The 20,678-nt window shown below is 48.9% G+C and overlaps 7 protein-coding genes across 7 annotated transcripts; 3 read left to right on the forward strand and 4 right to left on the reverse strand.

Moving 5' to 3' along the window:
• Nucleotides 1-34: 34 nt before the first annotated feature.
• Nucleotides 35-3,901, forward strand: F4812DRAFT_73529 (P-loop containing nucleoside triphosphate hydrolase protein). The gene has a single exon (XM_047939370.1). It carries the CDS (start codon nt 76-78, stop codon nt 3,730-3,732), a length of 3,657 nt encoding a protein of 1,218 aa, XP_047788617.1. The 5' UTR covers nt 35-75; the 3' UTR covers nt 3,733-3,901.
• A 484-nt stretch (nt 3,902-4,385) lies between these two features.
• Nucleotides 4,386-9,936, reverse strand: F4812DRAFT_73525 (uncharacterized protein). Its single transcript, XM_047939369.1, has 3 exons — nt 6,794-9,936; nt 4,596-6,727; nt 4,386-4,537 (listed from the first exon to the last, which is right to left on the reverse strand). Exons 1-3 carry the CDS (start codon nt 9,806-9,808, stop codon nt 4,393-4,395), a joined length of 5,292 nt encoding a protein of 1,763 aa, XP_047788618.1. The 5' UTR covers nt 9,809-9,936; the 3' UTR covers nt 4,386-4,392.
• A 501-nt stretch (nt 9,937-10,437) lies between these two features.
• On the reverse strand, nt 10,438-11,795 carry F4812DRAFT_433565 (kinase phosphorylation protein-domain-containing protein). The gene has a single exon (XM_047934649.1). It carries the CDS (start codon nt 11,587-11,589, stop codon nt 10,795-10,797), a length of 795 nt encoding a protein of 264 aa, XP_047788619.1. The 5' UTR covers nt 11,590-11,795; the 3' UTR covers nt 10,438-10,794.
• A 236-nt stretch (nt 11,796-12,031) lies between these two features.
• Nucleotides 12,032-13,033, forward strand: F4812DRAFT_460578 (MED6-domain-containing protein; the record flags this gene model as incomplete). The annotated part of the gene is made up of 2 exons (XM_047937710.1): nt 12,032-12,457; nt 12,527-13,033. The coding sequence occupies 2 exons, from the start codon at nt 12,032-12,034 to the stop codon at nt 13,031-13,033; spliced, it is 933 nt and encodes a 310-aa protein (XP_047788620.1).
• A 400-nt stretch (nt 13,034-13,433) lies between these two features.
• On the reverse strand, nt 13,434-15,132 carry F4812DRAFT_460579 (FAD/NAD(P)-binding domain-containing protein; the record flags this gene model as incomplete). The annotated part of the gene is made up of 5 exons (XM_047937711.1): nt 13,434-13,705; nt 13,832-14,697; nt 14,882-14,916; nt 14,989-15,026; nt 15,081-15,132. 5 exons carry the CDS (start codon nt 15,130-15,132, stop codon nt 13,434-13,436), a joined length of 1,263 nt encoding a protein of 420 aa, XP_047788621.1.
• Nucleotides 15,133-17,768: 2,636 nt separating this feature from the next.
• Nucleotides 17,769-18,952, forward strand: F4812DRAFT_465637 (alpha-galactosidase A; the record flags this gene model as incomplete). The annotated part of the gene is made up of 2 exons (XM_047938464.1): nt 17,769-18,168; nt 18,252-18,952. The coding sequence occupies 2 exons, from the start codon at nt 17,769-17,771 to the stop codon at nt 18,482-18,484; spliced, it is 633 nt and encodes a 210-aa protein (XP_047788622.1). The 3' UTR covers nt 18,485-18,952.
• On the reverse strand, nt 18,953-20,657 carry F4812DRAFT_73562 (putative 4-hydroxybenzoate polyprenyl transferase). Its single transcript, XM_047939372.1, has one exon. It carries the CDS (start codon nt 20,055-20,057, stop codon nt 19,017-19,019), a length of 1,041 nt encoding a protein of 346 aa, XP_047788623.1. The 5' UTR covers nt 20,058-20,657; the 3' UTR covers nt 18,953-19,016.
• Between the last annotated feature and the right edge of the window lie 21 nt (nt 20,658-20,678).

A 20,678-nucleotide genomic window follows, 5' to 3' on the forward strand; every position in this document is an offset into this window, starting at 1 on the left:
GCGGTCAAAATTTCAAAGTGCCGTTTCTCTTCCAGGAACATTCTCTCATTCTTCACTCATTGACAACAGTTAAAAATGCCAAAATTCGTACCGCGCCAGAGGAAACATAAGGTTCTTGCGCGCGAGAAAGCGCGACAAAACGGCGTTCAAGATGGAGGGGACGCATCTCCACAGATGGACAGCAATGCGCTGGAAATTCTTCCAGACGCTCAGAAAGCAGAACGGGAAGCCAAGAGAGCTAAGCTGAGAGATGAACTGAAGGGTGAAGTCAAGGTTAGCGGCAAGAAGGCTAAGCGACTTGAGAAATATATCGACAACAAGCTCAAAAAGGACGAGAATCGGGTTTTGCTAGCCGAGTTAGCCAAGAATAAGATAGACACAAGCTTATTCTCGAGTACTCGGACTCTCGGCCAAGGAAAAGAAACGAAGCGCCAGGCACTTAGTCGCGCCTTGAGAGAACGAAGAGCAGGTATCAGTCAGGACAGTGATGACATCCTCTTTGAAACCAAGGATGTTGAGGATTTAGATGATGACGCTGAAGCCGACTCCGAAGCCGACTCGAAAACCACTCGTTCTAAGGGCCAAGAAAGCAAGTTTTCTCAAAATGCTACGTTGACAGCCAATGATATTTCTGCCAGCGATGCTAAAATTGAGTTACCACAAAAGCCAGTGGTGACTGTTGGCTCTGGACTGAAACGACCTCTGGAATTAGATGACGAGGGGCGGCCAGTTATACAAAAGAGACAGAAACGTGGTGGCGTAAAGTCGAAAGTGCATGCGAAGCCACAAATCATATTGCCTGAGATATCACCCGATACTAACGGAGAACGCATGGATGAGGATGATACTAGTGATGATGAGTGGAACGGGTTTAGCTCCGACGCATCTGCTCGCGAATCAGCCGAGTCCCAGAGTGCTTCGGAGGATGAGTCTGATGAAGGGGAATCTACAGATCAAGAGTCGAGTTCCGATGACGAAACGTCCGAAGAGGAGGAAGACGACTCAAAGAGGAAAGAGAGGTCTTCAGCGTTCAAATCCTGGGCTCACGAACAACGCAATGCGGCCCTTGGATATCAGCCGGTCGACAGTAATAGTTCAGTCTTAAATATTCCGGTCCCCAAGGATTTTAAACCACGGCCATTGGAGCAAGACCCATTACCCCTGGAGTTACTGCCGACAAAGGACAGTGGGAGAAAGGCATTTAGTGTCCCAGTCCAGAGGACGCCTGAGATACAAGAGGCGCGGCTTAAGCTACCAGTTGTAGCTGAGGAGCAGAAGATCATGGAAGCTATTCATAACAACAATGTCGTGGTAATTTGTGGTGCCACTGGATCAGGAAAGACGACACAAGTGCCCCAGTTCCTGTTCGAAGCTGGATATGGCTCACCTAATTCACCTACACCGGGCATGATTGGAGTAACACAACCACGAAAGGTCGCTGCAGTTAGTATGTCAAAGAGGGTTGGGCAAGAACTGGGTGATCGATCAGATGCTGTGGCATACCAGATTCGATTCGAGGGCACAGTTGATGACAAAACATCTGTTAAATTCATGACCGATGGTGTACTTCTTCGTGAAGTCGCCAACGATATTTCCCTTCGAAAATATTCCGCCATTATTATCGACGAGGCTCACGAGAGGAGTGTCAACACGGATATTCTTGTTGGGATGCTTAGCCGAGTCGTAAAGTTACGAGAGGAGATGTCTAACGAAGATCCCAAATTAGCCCCCCTGAAACTAATTATTATGTCCGCTACCTTGCGAGTTGATGATTTCATAAAAAACAAAACGTTATTCCCAACTCCACCACCGGTTCTTAACGTTGAGGGCCGTCAACATCCAGTTACTATGCACTTTGCTCGGCAGACTCACCACGATTACGTTGACGAAGCTTTCAAGAAGATTATGAGAGGACATCGTAAGCTCCCACCAGGTAGCTTTCTTGTCTTTCTCACCGGACATGATGAAATACAAAGGCTAAGCAAAAGGCTCAAACTTGCGACCGGTGCCATGAATCCCGCTGTATATCCAAAGGTTCGAATATCCGCTAACGACGCACCTTTGGAAGTTGAAGATATCGATTTTGGAGAGACTAATGATGTTGGGAACGATGATTATGATTTGCCATTTATTGATGAGGAAGAGGAAGATGCTGAGGACGATGCCGAATTTGATGTCTCCGACGAAGTTGGCTCAGGGCCCCTGAAGATGCATATTCTGCCCTTGTATTCATTATTACCTACGAGAGAACAAATGCGAGTCTTTGAGGATCCGCCCGAGGGCTCTCGTGCAATTATACTAGCGACTAATGTTGCCGAGACAAGTTTGACGATACCTGGTGTTCGCTATGTATTTGATTCGGGGCGGTCCAAAGAGCGAAAATACAATAAAGAAACTGGCGTGCAAAGTTACGAGATTGGATGGATTAGCAAGGCTAGCGCAAACCAGCGAGCTGGACGTGCTGGCCGAACTGGACCAGGTCACTGCTATCGACTATACTCTTCCGCCGTTTATGAGCGGGACTTCCCCGAGTTTGCAGACCCCGAACTGCTGAGGATGCCTATTGAGGGTGTGGTGCTGCAACTGAAAGCAATGCGCTTGCAACATGTAGTCAACTTCCCCTTCCCTACACCACCAGAGCGGCAAAGCCTGGCTAAAGCAGAAAAGCTGCTTCAGTACTTGTCAGCAATCACCGAATCTGGCCAGGCGACTCAAATTGGTCAGACTATGGCAAAATTCCCTCTGCCGCCTCGGTTTTCCCGAATCCTTCTCGTTGGACACCTCCACGATTGTTTACCGTATACTGTGGCACTTGTCGCAGGGCTATCTGTGGCCGAGATATTCATCCCAGAAAGCCAAGCGATACCAGCTCTGGCAGCAGACCATGAACACGACTTCCGCACCAACCAGGACGTAGCTGCGGAGAACCAGCAAACCCAAGCGCGAAGAAAGTATAACGAAGTTCACCGAAACTTCTGCTCGCTAGACGATAGTTCCGATGCCATCAAGCTCCTCCAAGTCGTCGGAGAATTCGCACACGACCCGACGGAACACTGGTGCGAGAACCACTTCGTGCGGTTCAAAGCGCTCCAGGAAGCCCAGAAGCTCCGCCGGCAAATCACAAACCTGCTGCAAAAAGATATACCGGCATTCGCCAACCTGACTTTTAAGGAGAAACTCGACCGACCTAGCCCCAAGCAAATCACAGCCCTCAAGCAGATGGTCGCCGCCGGGTTCATAGACCAAGTTGCCATCCGCGCGGACTTGGCCCCGACCCCTCCCGAAATCTTCCGCAAGCCCCGCCGCGCCATAGACGTCCCGTACGTGCCCCTCAAGCCCATGGACGCGGACCCGCGCGACCCGCTCGCCGGCCTCGTGTACATCCACCCGTCGTCCTCGCTCGCGCACCGCAGCCCCCAGGAGTGCCCCGAGTACATCGTGTACGCGAACCTGCAGCGCGCCGCCGCCGACCCGTCCGGCCAAAAGACCCCCAAGACGCGCATGCTCGCGCTCACGGATATCACGGGCGCGCAGCTGGCGGCGCTGGCCAAGGGGACGCCGCTGGTGTCGTATGGTAAGCCGATTAAGGAGGTCCCCAAGTCGGATAATACTAGGGAGTGCTGGGTCGTGCCTTATTTGAGGGCTGAAGGGGCCGGCGGCATGGGCTGGCCGTTGCCCGTTAGGAAGGTTATGCAGAAGAAAGTCCCTGGGAAGGGCTGGGTTACGGAGTGATTTATGCGAGGGTAGCCACCTAAGTATGTACCTCACCTATACATTAGGTACCTGGCTAGAGTTACATAGGCTAGAGTTGGAGTTGGAGTTGGGTTATGCGATGCGATTAGTTTATATTAGAACAAGCCGGATTCTTTAGAAGTAAAGGGTAGAAAAAAAAAAGCGAATTTCCATTAAGCCAACCCGTTCCAGACAAGTATTCATAGCGCAGAACGCATCATCTATTACGCAAAGTGGGCCAGCCATCTATAGCAACTAATCAATCAATCAAACAATGGTTGACGGAAGGTCCCTAAGGGGCTCTCATCTACTTACTATACAGCTAATTCCTTTTGAGAATGCAAATGCTCTCTCCTCATCTCGACGTAATACTCATTGTGTTTCGTCTATGTTGCAAGTGTTGTAAAAAAAAAACCTGCTCATGCTCCCTAACGCCTCAAGCAAAGGAAAAGAAAAGAGAGAGAATAAGAAAAAGCAAAAACAAGAAAAAAAAGAAATTGCCAGCCAGAACCGTTTTGCTATCTAACTTGGGGGGTGATGTTATATCTTGGTCCCAATTTGCTAATTTCTGTCTTGCGCGCGAAAAAAAGGATATGAATGATACCCTCGGATCAAGTGGGAATGGTCGTCTATCCTGTCTCTACTAATTCTATTTTCTTACTACTCTCGGTATGGGGGCGGCGCCGTTGAAGGTCCGGGGACGGCGGGGAGCGACCGCTCGTTGGCTGGAAGGGCCGATCCAGCTCTCGCTAGTTCGGTTGTCTTGTACATCATCTTAGGAAAGTATTGTTGAATAAATGACTCACTATTTGAAGTTAGTATATAACCCGAAAAACCTATTCACATAGCTGAAGTGCACTTACGTGTAGTAACTGTGGTCTGAGTTATGCAGTTGAACAAGGTTGTGGGCCAACTCATGGGCGAGGACAACCCACCACCAGACAGCTGCCGCAGCTTTTCCTTCCCCTGACAGATTCTCTGCGTGTAGTTGCATAAAAAAGCGTAGATTGCAAAAGATGCTACCATCACGGTTAAAAGCAATCGTACCTCCCTCCTGGTCGTAGAAGATGTGCAATGCGGAGCGCTTGATCGAGTAAACATCGCCCACTTCGGTCAGTATTGAAGCAAACGAGTTGATAGATCCGTGGTTTGTCGTAAGGAACTGGGCAGGATCAAGATTAGGTATCGTTCTAGATACAAACACCCGCATTCCGTTCGATGCTTCTGCCACGAAATTGAGATCCCTTCCTATAGTGTCATCGCAATACGTGGCTTGTTCCTTGACCTCTCGAGTTGTTGGTGGTGAATAAACTTGGGAGGAATCGTGGGCTCTTGTAGACTTAATGGCATTGAGAAGGTTCTGTTGTATTATAGCGGGATTAGTGACCTTGCCATCGTCTTTCGTGCCTGACTTTGACCCCGATGAGGGCTCTGGTGGCGGTAATTTCGCTGGCTCGGGATCGGAGTTCATCAAGTTCCTCAGGTCATCATCCTCACTAGAAGTGTCAAAACCGAATCTCTTGGAGAAATTCGAGAAGAAGCCTTTGCTCTTCCTATTCTGTGGCTGGAGTGTATCCGTTGGTGGCGGTACGTCGTTGTCATTGGGGGACCCGAATCCACCTGGCATGCGTGGCGGCGGCGTCCTATTCCCGTTCCTCGCGGCTGCTGCGGTAGTAGCAACTTGGGCGTGTCTTCTAAATTCCTCTTCTCGTTCCCTAATTTTGGCTTGCTCAGCATCTAACGCCTTGCGCCTTTCTTCCTCTGCAATTCTAGCTTCGGCTGCCTTAGCTCTAAGGATACGATCAACGTTGTATCCACGAGCTCTCAGATCTAGTAAATCAAGCTTCAGGAACGGCTCGAAGAAAAAGTACGCTTGCTGACTTGGTCTGTTCAGGATAAGCTGGCATACTGCTTGCCCTACTTGATACATATCAGGGCGAGAAGATTCGGATGCAACGTAAAGGATCCAGCCATTGGCAGCTTTCAAACTCGCTGCTGACCTCTTTTCAGTGTGCGACTGACTTTGGCCACGAAGTGACCGGCGAAGCGAGACTGACCGTACAGCTTCTACAGTAAGATTTTTCTCGAGCCATCTCGCGTCATGTTTGATGGCATCCCGCGTGTACCTGGCATACTCATGAATGAAGATCTTTGAGCGTTCAAGCACGTGCTTCCGAAGCCAAAGCGCACCCTCCTGCTTCTCACTCTGCGGTCCAACCCTGAGATCCTCTTGGACAATGGTGGAGAGAGTCTGAGAGCCAAGAGCAATATAGAAAGCCTCTAAGCTGTCTTCTTCTGGCGCACAAATTAAGTGATCTTTAAATAGGCGGTAGCTAATGTAATCATCCAGAATTACAATGCTGGCTGGGATCGCAAGTTGGTACTGTCTGATTGGCGCTTCGTCTTCCTCGGTTTCTAATGCTTTTTCTTTTGCGGGTGCGCTTATCTCTTTAAATGCTAGGAGAAACGGTGAAGATCTCATCTTCCGCCAGAGTTCCTTATCTCTTTTGAGAGTTGCCATGTCTTCAGCTAAGAGTCTCAAAACACTTAGGTACTTTTCCGAGCTTTGAAGGACACTAAGCAGTCTGGCAGGTTCACCTGCTGCTAGCTGAGCAATTTCTAGCTTGGTCGGCTCGGTTTTTGAACCACATGCGGATAGGAAAGCATTCGCAGAGCTGCCGAAGTCGACAAAGTCGAAAATATCTCCGTACATCGTTGAACTACCTAGATAGCACTGGCGAGGACTCAAATGGACAACATTGCCTGCTTTACCACCTTTCTCTGTCGCCATGGGAGAGGCTGCCAGATCCTTTTTACGCACTACAGGCACGATCGGAGCTTCCCGAAGTTTGACGATCGCGCTTCCGTTGAGCTCATTCAGGCGAGTAGCGAAATAGCCAAACAATGAAACGGACTCCTGGTGGGTTTGGGGAGGTTTGGCTAGCAGCTTCTCGACGCATTCGTAAATAGGGGGGTCCGCGACGACGCCGAATTTCTAGGATACGGTTAGCGAGATCTGTGCATAAAACACTAAAGGGCAAATCAATTAGTTGAGACTTACAGGAGCGTGGGGATGGAGATCACTACGCAAGATGTGAAACCCCAACATGGCAGCCGCCTCATTTGTAAAGCATTGAGAGGGGCTCGCAAGCTGCTTATTACTTCCCTGCAGCGGGAGGAAAGCTTTGGACACAGCTCCTATATTGGAGGATGCGTAATGATTACTATGATGATAGGAAATAAAATAGTTCATGGCATTGTCCCTCAGCTTCAAATCGGGCGAGGCCATCATATCGACGAGTACGGACGCTGGCGGGTATGGACGCAAGCCAAGGTCAATCAAGAATTTTCCTTCCGCACTTCCAGGACGTAAGCTACCACCCGGCCACTGAATGAGCTTGAGACCAAGCGGCCGAAGCGGCCCTTTAGGCTCGTAGAGTTCAGAAACTTTGTACAGTTGCGAACTCGCTTTAGACGACTCTAGACCATAGGGACCGGCTTCCGCCGGACATATGCGTGACTCCTTGAGTTTTCTCAAATCGTCGTTCGGAATATCTTGTCGTACAGACGCCAAATATTTGATGAGTTCGACGTGACTCCATTTTGCTCTTCCAGTATCCTCTGTCTCTGTGGAAGGATTGAGCAACCGTGTGAAGATCGTATCTAGATCAACGGTTTTTCTGACGCCGATAGCAGTGAGAAATTTGTCCTTTAGCGAAGAACATCCCTCAATAGTTGGGAGATCATCAAACAATTTTACACTCTGGAAAAACGATTCCGTCGGCTTCTTCATACCTAACTTGGTAGGCATAACAGTATGACTCTGCAGCAATGATGTAACAGTTGCTTTAGAGCTCTGGCTGAGATTGTCCCAGCTTTTTGACAATACAGTAAGGATTTGTATCGAAAACTTAGGAGACTTGGTCAGGTTTTGCTCATCTGGCCTCGTTGAACAGGTTCCAATTAGGAAGTGAAGCCAAGGGACAATCTCAAGGGATTCCCAGCCCAGGGCCTGCAGCTGCGTTGAGCTGCAGTGCTTGGTGAACTCGTACGGTAGTGTAGTTGGTGGTATGGGCAAACCGGCTGGTATCTTGTTTGGACTTATATAGTTTTTTATGTTTCCTAGGGCGATAATGCCACCATGCTCATCAGCCCCCTCTGTGACAAGGCCTACTGCCACATCAAGAAGCCTGTCTCGACTCGGTAGGTCAAGTTCACCCTGAGAAGCCTTCTTGCCGGCCCAATCTATAAAGCTGATAAGTTGGGCCTTGTTGAGTGGCTTTCCGGACAGCTCTACCCGGACATCATCTACAGTTATAGGAGAAATCAAATCGAATTCGATCAACTTCTGGATGAAGCCAGTGGCGGTAAGCTCGGGTGGAATTACAGGTATCCCATCAACAAAGTTGGCAAGCTCTTCCAAACCAAGTCGGACTTTGTTGGTGGGAAGAACTCCTCGGCTGCTGTAGACTTCTACAAAGGGTTTTTTGTATGACGTCCAGAATGCTTCTTCGATTATCTGCGAAACGTGCCCACTAGGCGTAGAATCTCCGAATGTAAAGGCTTTTAGGGTATGTAATGCTTCGGGCATATACTTGTCAACCTCTTTGGATGTGATGCCCGCCTTAGAAGACTCCGCTGCCCGCTGCAATTTGGTTTGTAATTCGGCCATCTCATTCGAAAAAGCAAGCCGAGTCATGATGCCAGCAGCTCGGAGCATTTCGATGTTCCATGTCCTAACCCACCTTGCATTTAAATCAATAGCCTCCCGTTCTACCGTGGGTATGACTGAAGGGGCTGAAATATGAATACCAGCACCGGTCGTCTGGGTAGTTGGGAACCCAATGAAGATCCGCCCGCCTTTTTTGCTCGGCAGCACGGAGGCAAATACATTCGTGGCCTTAGAAACTGCTTTGGAGCTTGTAGAACTTTGTGAGGCCTGCGTTTCGTCATACGAAGAAGTCAAGATGGACAATTTAGCTAGCTTTGGGGGAGGCTTTTTGGTAGCCCTCTCCAACTCCGCTGAAAAATTAGCAGGGACTGAAGTCTTTATCGCAGCAGTAGTCACCCTAAGAAATATGCTGCTTGAGGATACTAAGGTTATGTCTTCGGATAAGGTCTCTTGGGCAAGCTTCTCTTCTTTTGCCGCCTTGCTAGCCTTCGTCGAAGCAGAGTTGGCGGTGAGCCTAGAAAAGAAACTGCGCAAAGACGGCATTTCCGAACTACCTAACCCGTAGGCTTCGCTTTTTGCCGCCGTTGCCACTTGGGGTTTCCATCCGATGGCCGCCATGAATGAGGCATCTATCTGTGCGCTCGCACGCTCAACACTCTGCACCTTCATAAGACGTTCCTTGGTTGTAGTTTCGACATCTTTCGACAGCGCAACATCGACGCTGGGGCTGGTTTTCTTTTGCAGATGGAGGATTTTGTAGTCATCGATCCAGAATTCAATGTTCTGGAGCGCTACGAACGTTAAACTTGTGGCTAGGAACTGGCTGACAGAGAGCAGGTTTGGTAATGTTGTCGTCGTATTTCGGTAATCTAGAACAAAGGCTGTATCTGAGCTGCGTTGATCCTCGGGAACCTGTAGTTTCCTTGTGAAAAGAGCATTCCCTTTCCAGTAGAAGGCCATAGCTTCATGACCTGAGCTGACAAAGGGTTCCTCACAATCCGCAAACACGCTATAAAATCCTACACCAAAAGCCCCGATCTTGGTTTCGTCAGGGTTGCCCTCGGCAATCCTTTTCAATCTTCCCCAGTCGGTCTTCGTAAATGGTTGGCCATTATTCTGCACGACAAGTCGCTTTAGGGTATGGTTTGCGATTATATGCTTCAGGATTTCGGAGCGGTCGGTTGTAGAAGGTAAAGGGACTTGTGTCGAAGGAAGAGTTTCCCACTTGATCTTCACGGTCGTAGCTTGGGCGTCAGCAGCATTCTGAATAAGCTCTCGCAACGTAGTCCACTCGCCAGAGTATCTGGCTAAAACTTTGTCGATCAAAGCTCGAGTGTCGACGGTTACGGCCTCTTCATCCTCGCCATCCCGTAGGGCGGCAGCTCGGAGCCTCCCATAATCCATCGTTACGGTTAGAAGAGTAGATGGAGTACTCAGTAGGACATGATAGTATTAAGACAACGTGATTGTTATTTTAACTTGGGCAAAAGGAAAAGAAAAGGGGTAAATAAATTATTTATTGACTCGAGAAAGGTATCACGAGAGGCGCGTCGTTTGGTTGGTAGAAAATACGTAAGTATTCATCCAATTTACGAGTGGCAATTGCTGAGGCTGCAATTATGACTGATGGATGCAAGGACCCGCGTAAGGCGTCAAGCTCTTAGGCAAGGTCTAGAACTAAAAACAAACGCATAAATGGACAAATTTTTTTGCTGACAGTGAATAAATGCAAGCACGAAACTTCAACTTCGAAGGTAAGAACAAAGGTAGTAAGTCCGTACCGTACCTGCTTCACATACACCGCGCTCTTTGGTAATGATGCACGGCTTGCCCCACGCCTACTTGAATGGATTGATAGGCTGGGCACGCATAAGTACATAGGTTAGGTACGTAGGTACCTTACATTCATCTATCTCTAAACTCCACCTAACTCCGGACGTTCATGTACAATACATGCAAAAGCAAGGTACACGAATTAGAGGTAGACTTTGACGGGTCACGGTGGTCCGTGGAGTCGTGGACGAAAAGGTACCGAACTACAAATCGTACATTAAGTTACCTAAGAGGTACCTAGGTAGATACCTAGTACTACAGAACGTTGGTCTAACATTTGACATTAAACTCCCTATTCAGTAGATCCCATGCGAATATTCCATTGGAATTTGTGCTCTTTTTAAGCATATAATACCTGATGAATTCGAGAATTATTCCATAGATAAGTACCTTAGGTACCTGTAATGAAGATATCTCGTGGATAAACTGGGTATTTCTATCTATCCAGATTGTCTTGTACTTTGAACTCTAACATGTCCTATTACACCTACCCGCTAACCCGAAATGCACACTTAAATAAGATAATACAGCGTATAATCATAGCTCATATACTTATTTTATGGCCGTCGATGATGATCATCTGGGGAACTCCTCCTCTTGCGCTGCTGAGGGCTTCTACTTCGCCTTGATCGCCCATCTCTTGATCTAGGTCTAAAACTTTCTTTCCCGTCTCTTCTCCGCTTGGCTCTCTCCGGACTCCGGGATCGGCTGTGTTCTCTTCGGTGTGGCCTTCTGTGTCTATGGTCATTCCGTTCGGGACTGTAACTTCTTTGCCTCCGATGATGGTCATGTCTGTCGTCTTTTTCTTCCCTTGATCTATGACTATGGTGGCCGTCTCGTCTTCTTGGTGATCGGTCCCGGTGTCTTTCTCGGCTGCGGCTCCTGCTCCTATGTCTCCTCCGGTGGTGCCGTCCAGAGTCGTGTTGCTTGGTGGATGTCTGCCGTGTATCGTTGGGTAATTGTTTGGTATCTCGTGAAGTTGCGGTAGAATTATTGCCGCTATCCTCAACACCTCTTCCTTCGCTCACATGTACAGCATTTGCGCCAGTAGCATTTCGGGGAGGAACGGGCAATCCTAGCGCACGAGCTATCGCATCTTCTTCCGCCTCTTTAATTCTTTTGAGCTCTTCTTTCCGCTCCCGAGCTGCCTTTTCCTGCTCTGTCTCTGTGCTTGTTGATGAATCGGCCTTCGCATACCAAGTAAGATCTTTGCCTTTTGCCCAACGTCCGACGGGGGCTTTCAAACTGTGACCCAGGTAGTTCTCGCGGTGAGTTGAAGTGGCGACATCCTCCCAATTGAAGTTGACCCCACCGCGCGAGCCCGTCTTGCGGATGGTCGAGACAAGATCCATAACGGTTGACTGGCTGATAAAATAATTCAATTAAATTGACTTAATTCTTCTGGTAAGTTTTGCGACACAATTGAACGTAGATATTATTAGCGACAGAGTTCAAGAAGAGTTGAGATGGAGAGGGCGTGGATGGATGGATGATGGAAGTTGAACAGAATTAAATGGAGAAAGGTAGCTGTAGATTAGGTACCTGAGTACCTATCCCAGCTGCCCAGGTAGCACAGGTACCTTACCTATATTGAACTAACAGCCCCACTTGCAGCCACTAGAAATGCTACCTACCTCCACTGCGGCACTGCGATACTCAGAGGTACGGTACATGTCATTATCTTGCTCTCCACGCGCGTGGCTAAAGTTCCAAAGTAATCCAACTTCTATCTTTCCAAGCTTCATATTACCCCCATATCCTAACTAACATCTACTCACCGGAAGATCGACAAAGATGGCAACAAGTAACGAGCCATTAGACGAGATTCAATGGCGACATCCAAACTACGCCCAGAGCCTGGGAGGTCTGCATTCCAATAATATACTCTTCTACTTCGCAGAATCGCCTTTCTTCGACCGTACTTCCAACAATGCCGTACTCTTTACCCAGGCCACCTTCAATGAGAATATGAAATTTATACTCTCTACCCGTGAACAATTTGAGGGTCGCCTCAAGCAGATGTCAGGGTTGGAGTATATAGTCGCTCAGGAACCAGCCGAATCGGGTCCTGGTATGGGCACTGGCGTCTGGGTCATCCACAAGCAGACACGTCGGAAGCGGGATCCCGAGGACGAGATCACTGTCCATGCTGCCTACTATGTCATCGGAGAAAATGTGTATATGGCGCCCACGCTCGCGGATATCTTGAGCTTCCGGATGGTAATTATCCCATATCAATATATCATTCTACTCGTTCACGAACATTCAAGCCTAACGGTTGTTTCGTAGGTCACCATCTCATCGGCATTGAGCAAATGTTTCGCTGCTGCAGATAACGCACGAACCTGGTCGCCAGCCCTCGGGCATATCTACAAAACAGCACCGGGTACTACAAGTAATAGAGCACATGCATTGGAATCGAAAGGAGCGACGCCAATGCCCGAGGCGCAAGGAAGCAAGGCAGCCCCGGAATCAAAGAAGCCGATCCAGTCAGCCGTAGACTCCCGTTTAGCCGAACATTCATTTATGATACACATGCAGTACGGAGGAGACTATATGGATGAGAACCCCATTACCGGCAAACCCGGCGAGTTCCATCTCACCTCTACGGGCCGCAAAGATAAACTTCAAACATTAGCTTTGCCAAATCTTGATACGTCTTTCAAGAGTCCCACCATTACTCAGCCGGATAAGAAGGATACGAAGGGCGACAAGACGCCAAAGACACCTACAGGGATGCCTTCTAAACCCAGGCGAAAGAAGAGTAAAGCTGGTGCTACCCCAACTTCCGCATAGAAAACCGAAGATGGCAAAGATGGTGGAAAGAAACGGAAAAAAAAAGTCTCATTTACTGGATTAACAGGGGACGGCGTTTAGAGGCTTGGGAAACGGAATATTGATACCCCTGCTATAGGTACAGCTATAGTTACAACTATAGGTATTTGATTTCAACGACAGACTAATCCTAGTCCCAGATCACTCACTACCTCCTTGGTGAATATTTCGATATTTCATCAATTTCAAGTTGTCTCGCACGGTGTTGTTTCCTGGTTTTAAGTCCTATTATTTTCTATTAAAACTGCAGGATCAAACACGAAAATCAATGTTACGATAATAAGCGATGAGTAAATCTTCCTAGACAAATTATGCTTTATTTACAGTTATTTAACAAGATTTCAAAGGTTGGAAGTTAACCCTACTTCACCTGCACGATATTATTCGGTTTCCCCACGTCACCACTCCCATAAGTCATCCCTCTCTTCACCATCGGGCTTTCCGTAATCTTAGGCCCGTCGTGCAACATAAGCGAGTTCACCTCACTTAACTGGACCTCCTCGGCAGCCCGGGGGCGCATCTCGCTTTCGTAGATGTCGATCAGTTCGGCCTGGGATCGGCCCTCTGGGTTCGTCAGTAGTTTGACGAGGCTAAAGAGATCGACTAGACCGTGGCTTAGCCCTTGTCCACGATCTATGTGAAGCACATCACGTTAGTATCTAAGCCTCTCTCTCCAAGGACAACTATGGGAACGTCTCCGTACAAGTTTTAAACGGTGACAACATAGCAGGTATGAAAGGGGATAGGGAGTCTACTTACGAAACGTCATGGGGTGCGCGGCATCGCCCACTAGGGTGACGAGACCCCCGTGGTTATCCCACTTGTGCTCCGGCAAGCTCGGGTCCCAATTAGACAGGCCGAACCAATATACCTCCTTGTGGTCGTCAGGCAGCAGCTCGAAGCACTTGCGCAGGGGGTCCGTAAACGCTTTGCTCCGCTCCTTCGCCTGGCGCAGGCGGTCGCGAATGCTCATGCCTGCCGCGATCTCGGCGGCCTGATCCTCGGGGGTGCACTGCCACGCGACGTAGAAGGTGAAGCGCCAGTTCTCCGGGTGGTCCTTGTCGATGCCGTCCATGAGCGTCAGCGCCCCGCACATGTTGTCCGGGTGCGGCCACAGGCTGACGAGCGCGTTCTTGGCGATCGTCCGCAGCGACACCGCGTAGTCCGCCGGGAACGAGGCCGTGATGAAAGTCGCTACCAGCGGAAGCCGCTTGACGGCCGCCCGCTCGTTCCCGAGCAGTTCCCTGCGTACGCGGCTCTGGCTGCCGTCGGCGCCGACGAGGAGACGGCCCGTCTCCGAGGTCCCGTCCGCGAAGTGCGCCGTCACGCTCTTCCCATCGTCCGCGTACGATATGCGCTCGAGCTTCTTGCCTAACCGCAGGTCTGGAAGCTCTTCGGCGGCGAAGGTGCGCAGGCGCGATCTCAGGACGCGGCGTAAGTTCTCCACGGGTTTCTTCGCCAGGAGCTCGCCTGTTTTGCCGTTGAATATGGGCATATACTCGACCTTCTCGGGTTTCATGTAGGGGTCAACCATCGCAAAGTCTTTGTGCTTCCATCTTTCTTCTCCGATGAGGGACTCGAGTAGCACGGTAGCCCAGTGCAGACCGATTCCCCAATCTCGTCCACTGTTGTATTAAAGCACATGGTGTTAGCTTCCACTTAATTCTGCTATTCTTCAAATTGGGAATCCCGCAGGGGAGTAACAGCACACCAACTATTAATAATCAGTTATCATGAACAAGACAATGGAGTAATTAGATGTGTGTAAACAGAGGTTAGGCCATCAACACAATTTATTTCCATACATACCCTTCTTGCAACAATTTGTTCGTCTCTCTCGAAAACTATAGCCCGGATACCATTCTGGTCATCTGTTAGTCGAAGCGGCAGACTTCCAGAGCAAGATGGGAATTTACCATATGAAGGGCATGAGCCAAAATCAACCCATTGCAACCTAGTACAGTATATATCAGTATTCTTATGATATCCTGGGAATGACTTCACTTACCACCACCAATAATGAGAATGGGTAGGTCTGTCTGCTGATTGTTTCCTGCCATTTTATATGTATTGGGCCGCGCAAGTTTCCTATTGGTGCCCTGAGTGGAATATCTAGTTGTAAGTCTGATATTGGGCAAGCTTTTGAGCAGAATCCCCGAATAACTTATAAGTTAAGAGAGCTAAGCCAAGAGAGCCGAACGAATATCACCCGCAACTCGATGCGTAGACAATAGGAGAATCTATCTCGTCCATCTGAGTTCTCCTTAATATATATTCATCCAACTGCGTCATATGCCATCTTCATAGCCGAAATTTCTTTAGTTAGTTGCCTTCAGCAGCGCAACCGTGGGGTTACATCCGATTCCTCTAATCCAGCCCACCGATCACGCTCGTGATCCGTACGAGAACAAAAGGCAACGTGGAGTTCGCCGTCGATCCGTACAAATAGCATTACCATCCAATGAGGATCTATCTCTCGCTCTTCGCATCTTACCGTCAAGCGCGAGCGCATATAAAAAAAAGATAGAGAGTGATAAAAGAGAGGAGAAGAAGAGGCGCACTCCTCTTCGAACTCCTCAGATCATTAGCGAAGCGAGTCTGCTGCCACCAGATCGAACGACCGGGTTTGGCCTCGAATCTACGATGGGACGAATGAGGTGGGGTACATGTCGTTCCGCAGACCAGTCACGGTTACAGCTGAACGGGCTGCAGCTATTCGCAGCGAAAGATGGTTCCTCATTTGGATAAACCCGTAGATCAAATTATCACTTATGGAAAGACTCGTGCCCTGAGATCAGGAGAAAAAGCTTGACTTTTCTTTTTTTAAAGGAAGCCCCGAGCTTTGTGGTTGCATTTCCAGCTGTCAAGTCAACGCATGGAATACCATAGATTTAATTTAATCTATGGTGTTATGTACGGCTGTTGTTAATATGAGCCCTCAGACTAGATCATGCGTATGATGACGCCGGAAAATAAACCAGTCACAGCTTCAGATAGCTATACCCTGATGGATCTACGTTACGTCAATGACATGTCTCTCTATTAAATCTTGATCGATCATGGCGATCGATTATTGAGTGGGTTTATATACCTAAGCATTGCCGTTAAGTCCGAGGGTGACAAATACGATGCTGCGTACAAGATATCGGCTTCGTTTCGCTGTTTCGCTTCGATACCTATCGTCAAAGATGAACATCTTAATTTAATGGGCAGGTTTTGCCGTTGCTCCTCTTGATTAGGTACAATGATACTATTCATAGTTGGTGCATATCGCTTCATATTTATATCCCAAGGACCATAGTTAATATGCTTTATTATCAAGGTACCTAAGCTGTCCTGGGTTGAATCTTGAATATTACCATAAATAATTACAGGACTTCCCGGTGAGGCTTAATATCTTTTATCCTCTTGTTCAATACCTGATATAATGGGTTTCATTGCTAAATGTAAGGTAGGCATACCTATAGAGATTTATGGTAACATTCGCAATCTACCTCGGTACCTAACATATCTATTAGCGCTTGCCCCTTGAAGCACCTTCGAAGAAGCTACGTGATCTTATATACTATATACCCCTCACAATATGATAGAGCATTCTGATTCTGTCTTTAGGTATGTCCACGGGTCTGCGACTTTATTCGATGTGCGTTCAATATGCCCCGCAACTTGGTAGGATCTGTAGCCTGTCTTCAGTGGCCAAGATTTTCAAATTGTCTACAGCTCAGATAGAGCAGCTGGAAATATTATCCCTACGGCCTTTACCTCATTGGTCGGGGGAATCCAGACTGACGGGTGGTTATATCCCTGAAGAGCAGGTCCTTTCAGCGTTTTAGCCACTGGCCTCCCCCCATCCTGTTTCAATTCAGGAGTTAGAAAAATCCTTTCAGAATCGTCGCACATGTCTCAAGGCAACTTCGGTACTCCCATGGTATAACCTGGGCAAAGCGAGAATCGAATATGGTATCAGCTGCGAAGGATGCCGAGATGAGCTGAACGATCTGGATGAAAAAGTTCTCAGGGAAGGGTTGCTTAGCTCACTTTTCTTACTGCATAGATGCGCAAAATATATGAACCCAGGGGTCGTATCGACCAGAGGTGAATACGATACCATATACAGCACCTATATGACGACTTAGTTGGCTATGATGGCTGCCTATACAAAGGGTACCTAGCCAGCTCCCTTTCAAGAGGATAAAAGGCCAGACGTTACTAGGTTCACTTCAATACACTGCATGTATGACCCTGACAGTCACTCAGTAGGTATATTACATCCATGACGAACCATCATATATGACCGCTACATAAGCAAATTAGGTCCAGATGGGTTACCAAGGTAAGACCTACGACGCGGGATTCAACGTATCAGACGACATTGGATTAAGATTATATGCTGTCTAATATTAAGTACCTGACATTAAATAGTTGGCTGCTATAAGACCACGCGATCTAGTAGACATGGCCTACTAGCAACTTACTCCTACAATTGAGATACACCCCCTTTCCCACGAGCGATTAGCCATTGGCTAGGGTTAAAGTTAGAATTGATGCAGAAACACAATTTAGAAAAGAAGAATGCCAAGTCTAAAGTCGGCTGAGGTAAGGGATAAACCCCTATATCTACCTGAAATACTCGTGTTGTTGTGACCTAGCTTGTTTCGGACCGCCAACTCTCAATTTCACTTATAAGACAGCTATAATGGAATCGGTTCGCGTGCTTGCTATGGATTTACCTACAGCTGGAAGGAATGTCTACCAGTACCGTATACTAGTAAGAGCCGATATCAAATATGTTACTGTTGAAGCTGGGGCTCTCGACGATGATTTGCTGATAGACATGGCCTTAAACTTTCACAGAATCTTTCGTCTAGAAGATTTCCATTTACTCAAGTGGAACGAAGCGCGCGTTTCTCGGAATGCTGTATCCGGCGCATTGTTAAAGCAGCATTTCGCGAGTAAAGTACCCGGCGTAGAAGCATTATGGCATCCGGAGATGATTGACTTCCCCGACATCGAGACGGAAAAGCAGCTCAGCCCGCTAGTCCAGGAATACGAGTGGAAGGAAGCCTCGGTGACGGACTACCGCCCGTTGGGACGCCGTAAAATGCCAATACCAGTTGCCGAAATAGCCCGACCCCGTTCAAGAGTGAGACGGAAACCCGGATCTACCAACTGCTATAAGGTTCCGACGTCGCGCCGAAATACCTTGGTCACATACATGAAGAAGGCAAGGTGAATGGCTTTCCCTTGGAAAAGGTGGAAGGCCGATCTGCCGGCTCGGACGATTTGGAGATCTGCGAGGTAGCCTTGCGGGAGCTTCACAGCTTAGGAATTCTGCACGGAGATTGCAATCGCCACAACTTAATCATCGATTATACTGGTAAAGCTACAGTTGTTAATTTCGAAAAAGCCTAGGTCGGCGCGGACGCAGAGACGATGGAGAAAGAAGTTGCTGGGCTACGAGAAAAATTACAAGACGCAGGAGAAGATACCGACTGCGGTGTATATTCGGCACGGTAGTGACCTTTCAATGGAGAAACTTTTTTTCTTTTCGAGAAAGGAACATGCACTAGCTGCGTGCCGAAACCGGGTTATTTACTCGGACACGACGATTGATGCGATTGTCGAGGCGTCACATGGAGGCTGCTCTAAACCTACCTAATGCACGCCCTGCAGGACTTACGTGCCACTCATACACAACGTTGCATACACCTCATGTGTCTCAAGCTAACGATGCGGCTAACATGAGTAAGACATGTATAAGACAAGAGAGACTGAATCATATGAGTATTTATATACGAAACTATTTACTCCCATAGATAGGTACCTGCCACTGAGAGACAGGGAAACTCCAAAAATTTGTCTTACTACGTAGCACGCTTCCTCTCGGCAGTCAGCAGTCCTACATATTCTTTCTTCCTTGCAGCTACCAGGTAAATTTAGGTAATTATGCCCGAGCCGCTGCAGCATCCGTCACGCGGCACAAATACTCAGCCGTAAACCCGGCCATCAGCGCGCCACCGACGATCCAGAACTGGTCGTGGAACCAAGCCCCACAGCTCTGCGGGCTGCTCAGGTCCACGCTGTAGATGTACCAGGTCATGGCGGCCGCGACGCCGCCCACCGTGCCGACGTAGTACGGCGCGCCGCTCCCCGTCCACACGCCGCACAGGGCGAGCAGGGCGACCATGACGACGGCGAGGGTGGTCGAGAGCAGCTTGGTGTTGTTGCGGAAGCGCAGCGCCATGCTCTTGACGCCGGCCTTCTCGTCGTCCTTGACGTCCTGGTGTGCGTAGATGGTGTCGTAGATGATGGTCCACAGCACGTTCGCCGCGAACAGCGCCGACGTCGGCAGCGCGTACGCGCCGAACGGGTCCACGCCCAGCGTCGCCGCGCAGAAGAATATCGCCCACGCGAACGGGAACCCGAGGAACACCTGCGGGTAGTACGTCACGCGCTTCATCAGCGCGTAGATGAAGAAGAGCACCACGCTGATCCCCATGTGCAGCTTGCACCCCTCGGGAAAGAACGTCAGGATCGGGTAGATGGCGGCGACCAGCGACGCGGTGAAGATGTGCGCCGCGGTCGTGGACACCGCGCCCCGCGCCACGGGCCGGTGGCGGCAGCGCTCGACTTGCCTGTCAAACTCCTGGTCGACGGTGTCGTTCCAGGAGCAAGCGGCGCCGCGCAGGAGGATGTTCATGGGCAGGTAAATCGCCGCGACCTTCAATACCTCCAGAGGGTTGGGGGCAGTGGGAGCGATGCAGGCGGCGTACGCGAGCCCGATCAGATACGGGAAGTAGAAGGCGTATAGACCGGCGGGCCGGTCAATACGCATGAGCTGGGCGTAAGGGATCCACGCGCGCGGAAGCCATGACAAGAAACCCGTCTTCGGGTCCTCGTACGGCGGGAGGTCGGCGAAGGGGTCAGGGTTCTTCTCCTCGGCCTTCTTAGGCACGAGGGGAGTCTTGGAGGAGGTGACAGCCATAAGTGAATCCCCAAGGACCTAAGAACCTGTGAAGGTTGAAATCAAAGTAGGAGCTTTGGTGATCTCCTCTTGAGGTACAAGACGAGAGAAACGAATAAGTGTGAACTATCGTAGGATTTTACGAAGTTGAGATGTGTTGGTTATAGTATAAGGGAGTTAACTAAGAAGAAATAGAAGAAGATATATAGAAGCTAAATACCTAGTCCTACCTAGAGGTAGATAGTAGGGTTACCGCCTCAATTTTGAACGCCGACGGTTAGTCTTAGCTTAACTCATACGGACAGCGATATAATAACCCGCATCCTATCGAGCATCCAATAACGGATAGGATAAGCATGTTTATCTCGTGCATAGTATAGTAAAATGCAGCCGATGGATAGATCATAACTCTATGGGGCCGATACGTGGGTATGGATGGCCATCGAAGGATTGGCGCTTAAGGTTGCAGTGGGTTATGTTACCTTGTTGAGCTACCGTATTCCCACCAGTCTGGTCCACTTGAACCTATTGGTCATAAGCTAACATGCCTGTTACTTCTTGTGGGTGAGTGCATGTACTATAGTAACCGATTTTACGACTATCGTCATGTGAAGGACGAGGTACCTACCCAAAATATTCAAA

The sequence above is a fragment of the Daldinia caldariorum genome (assembly GCF_022478825.1).
Source record: "Daldinia caldariorum strain CBS 122874 unplaced genomic scaffold F4812scaffold_12, whole genome shotgun sequence".
Classification (NCBI taxonomy): domain Eukaryota; kingdom Fungi; phylum Ascomycota; class Sordariomycetes; order Xylariales; family Hypoxylaceae; genus Daldinia; species Daldinia caldariorum.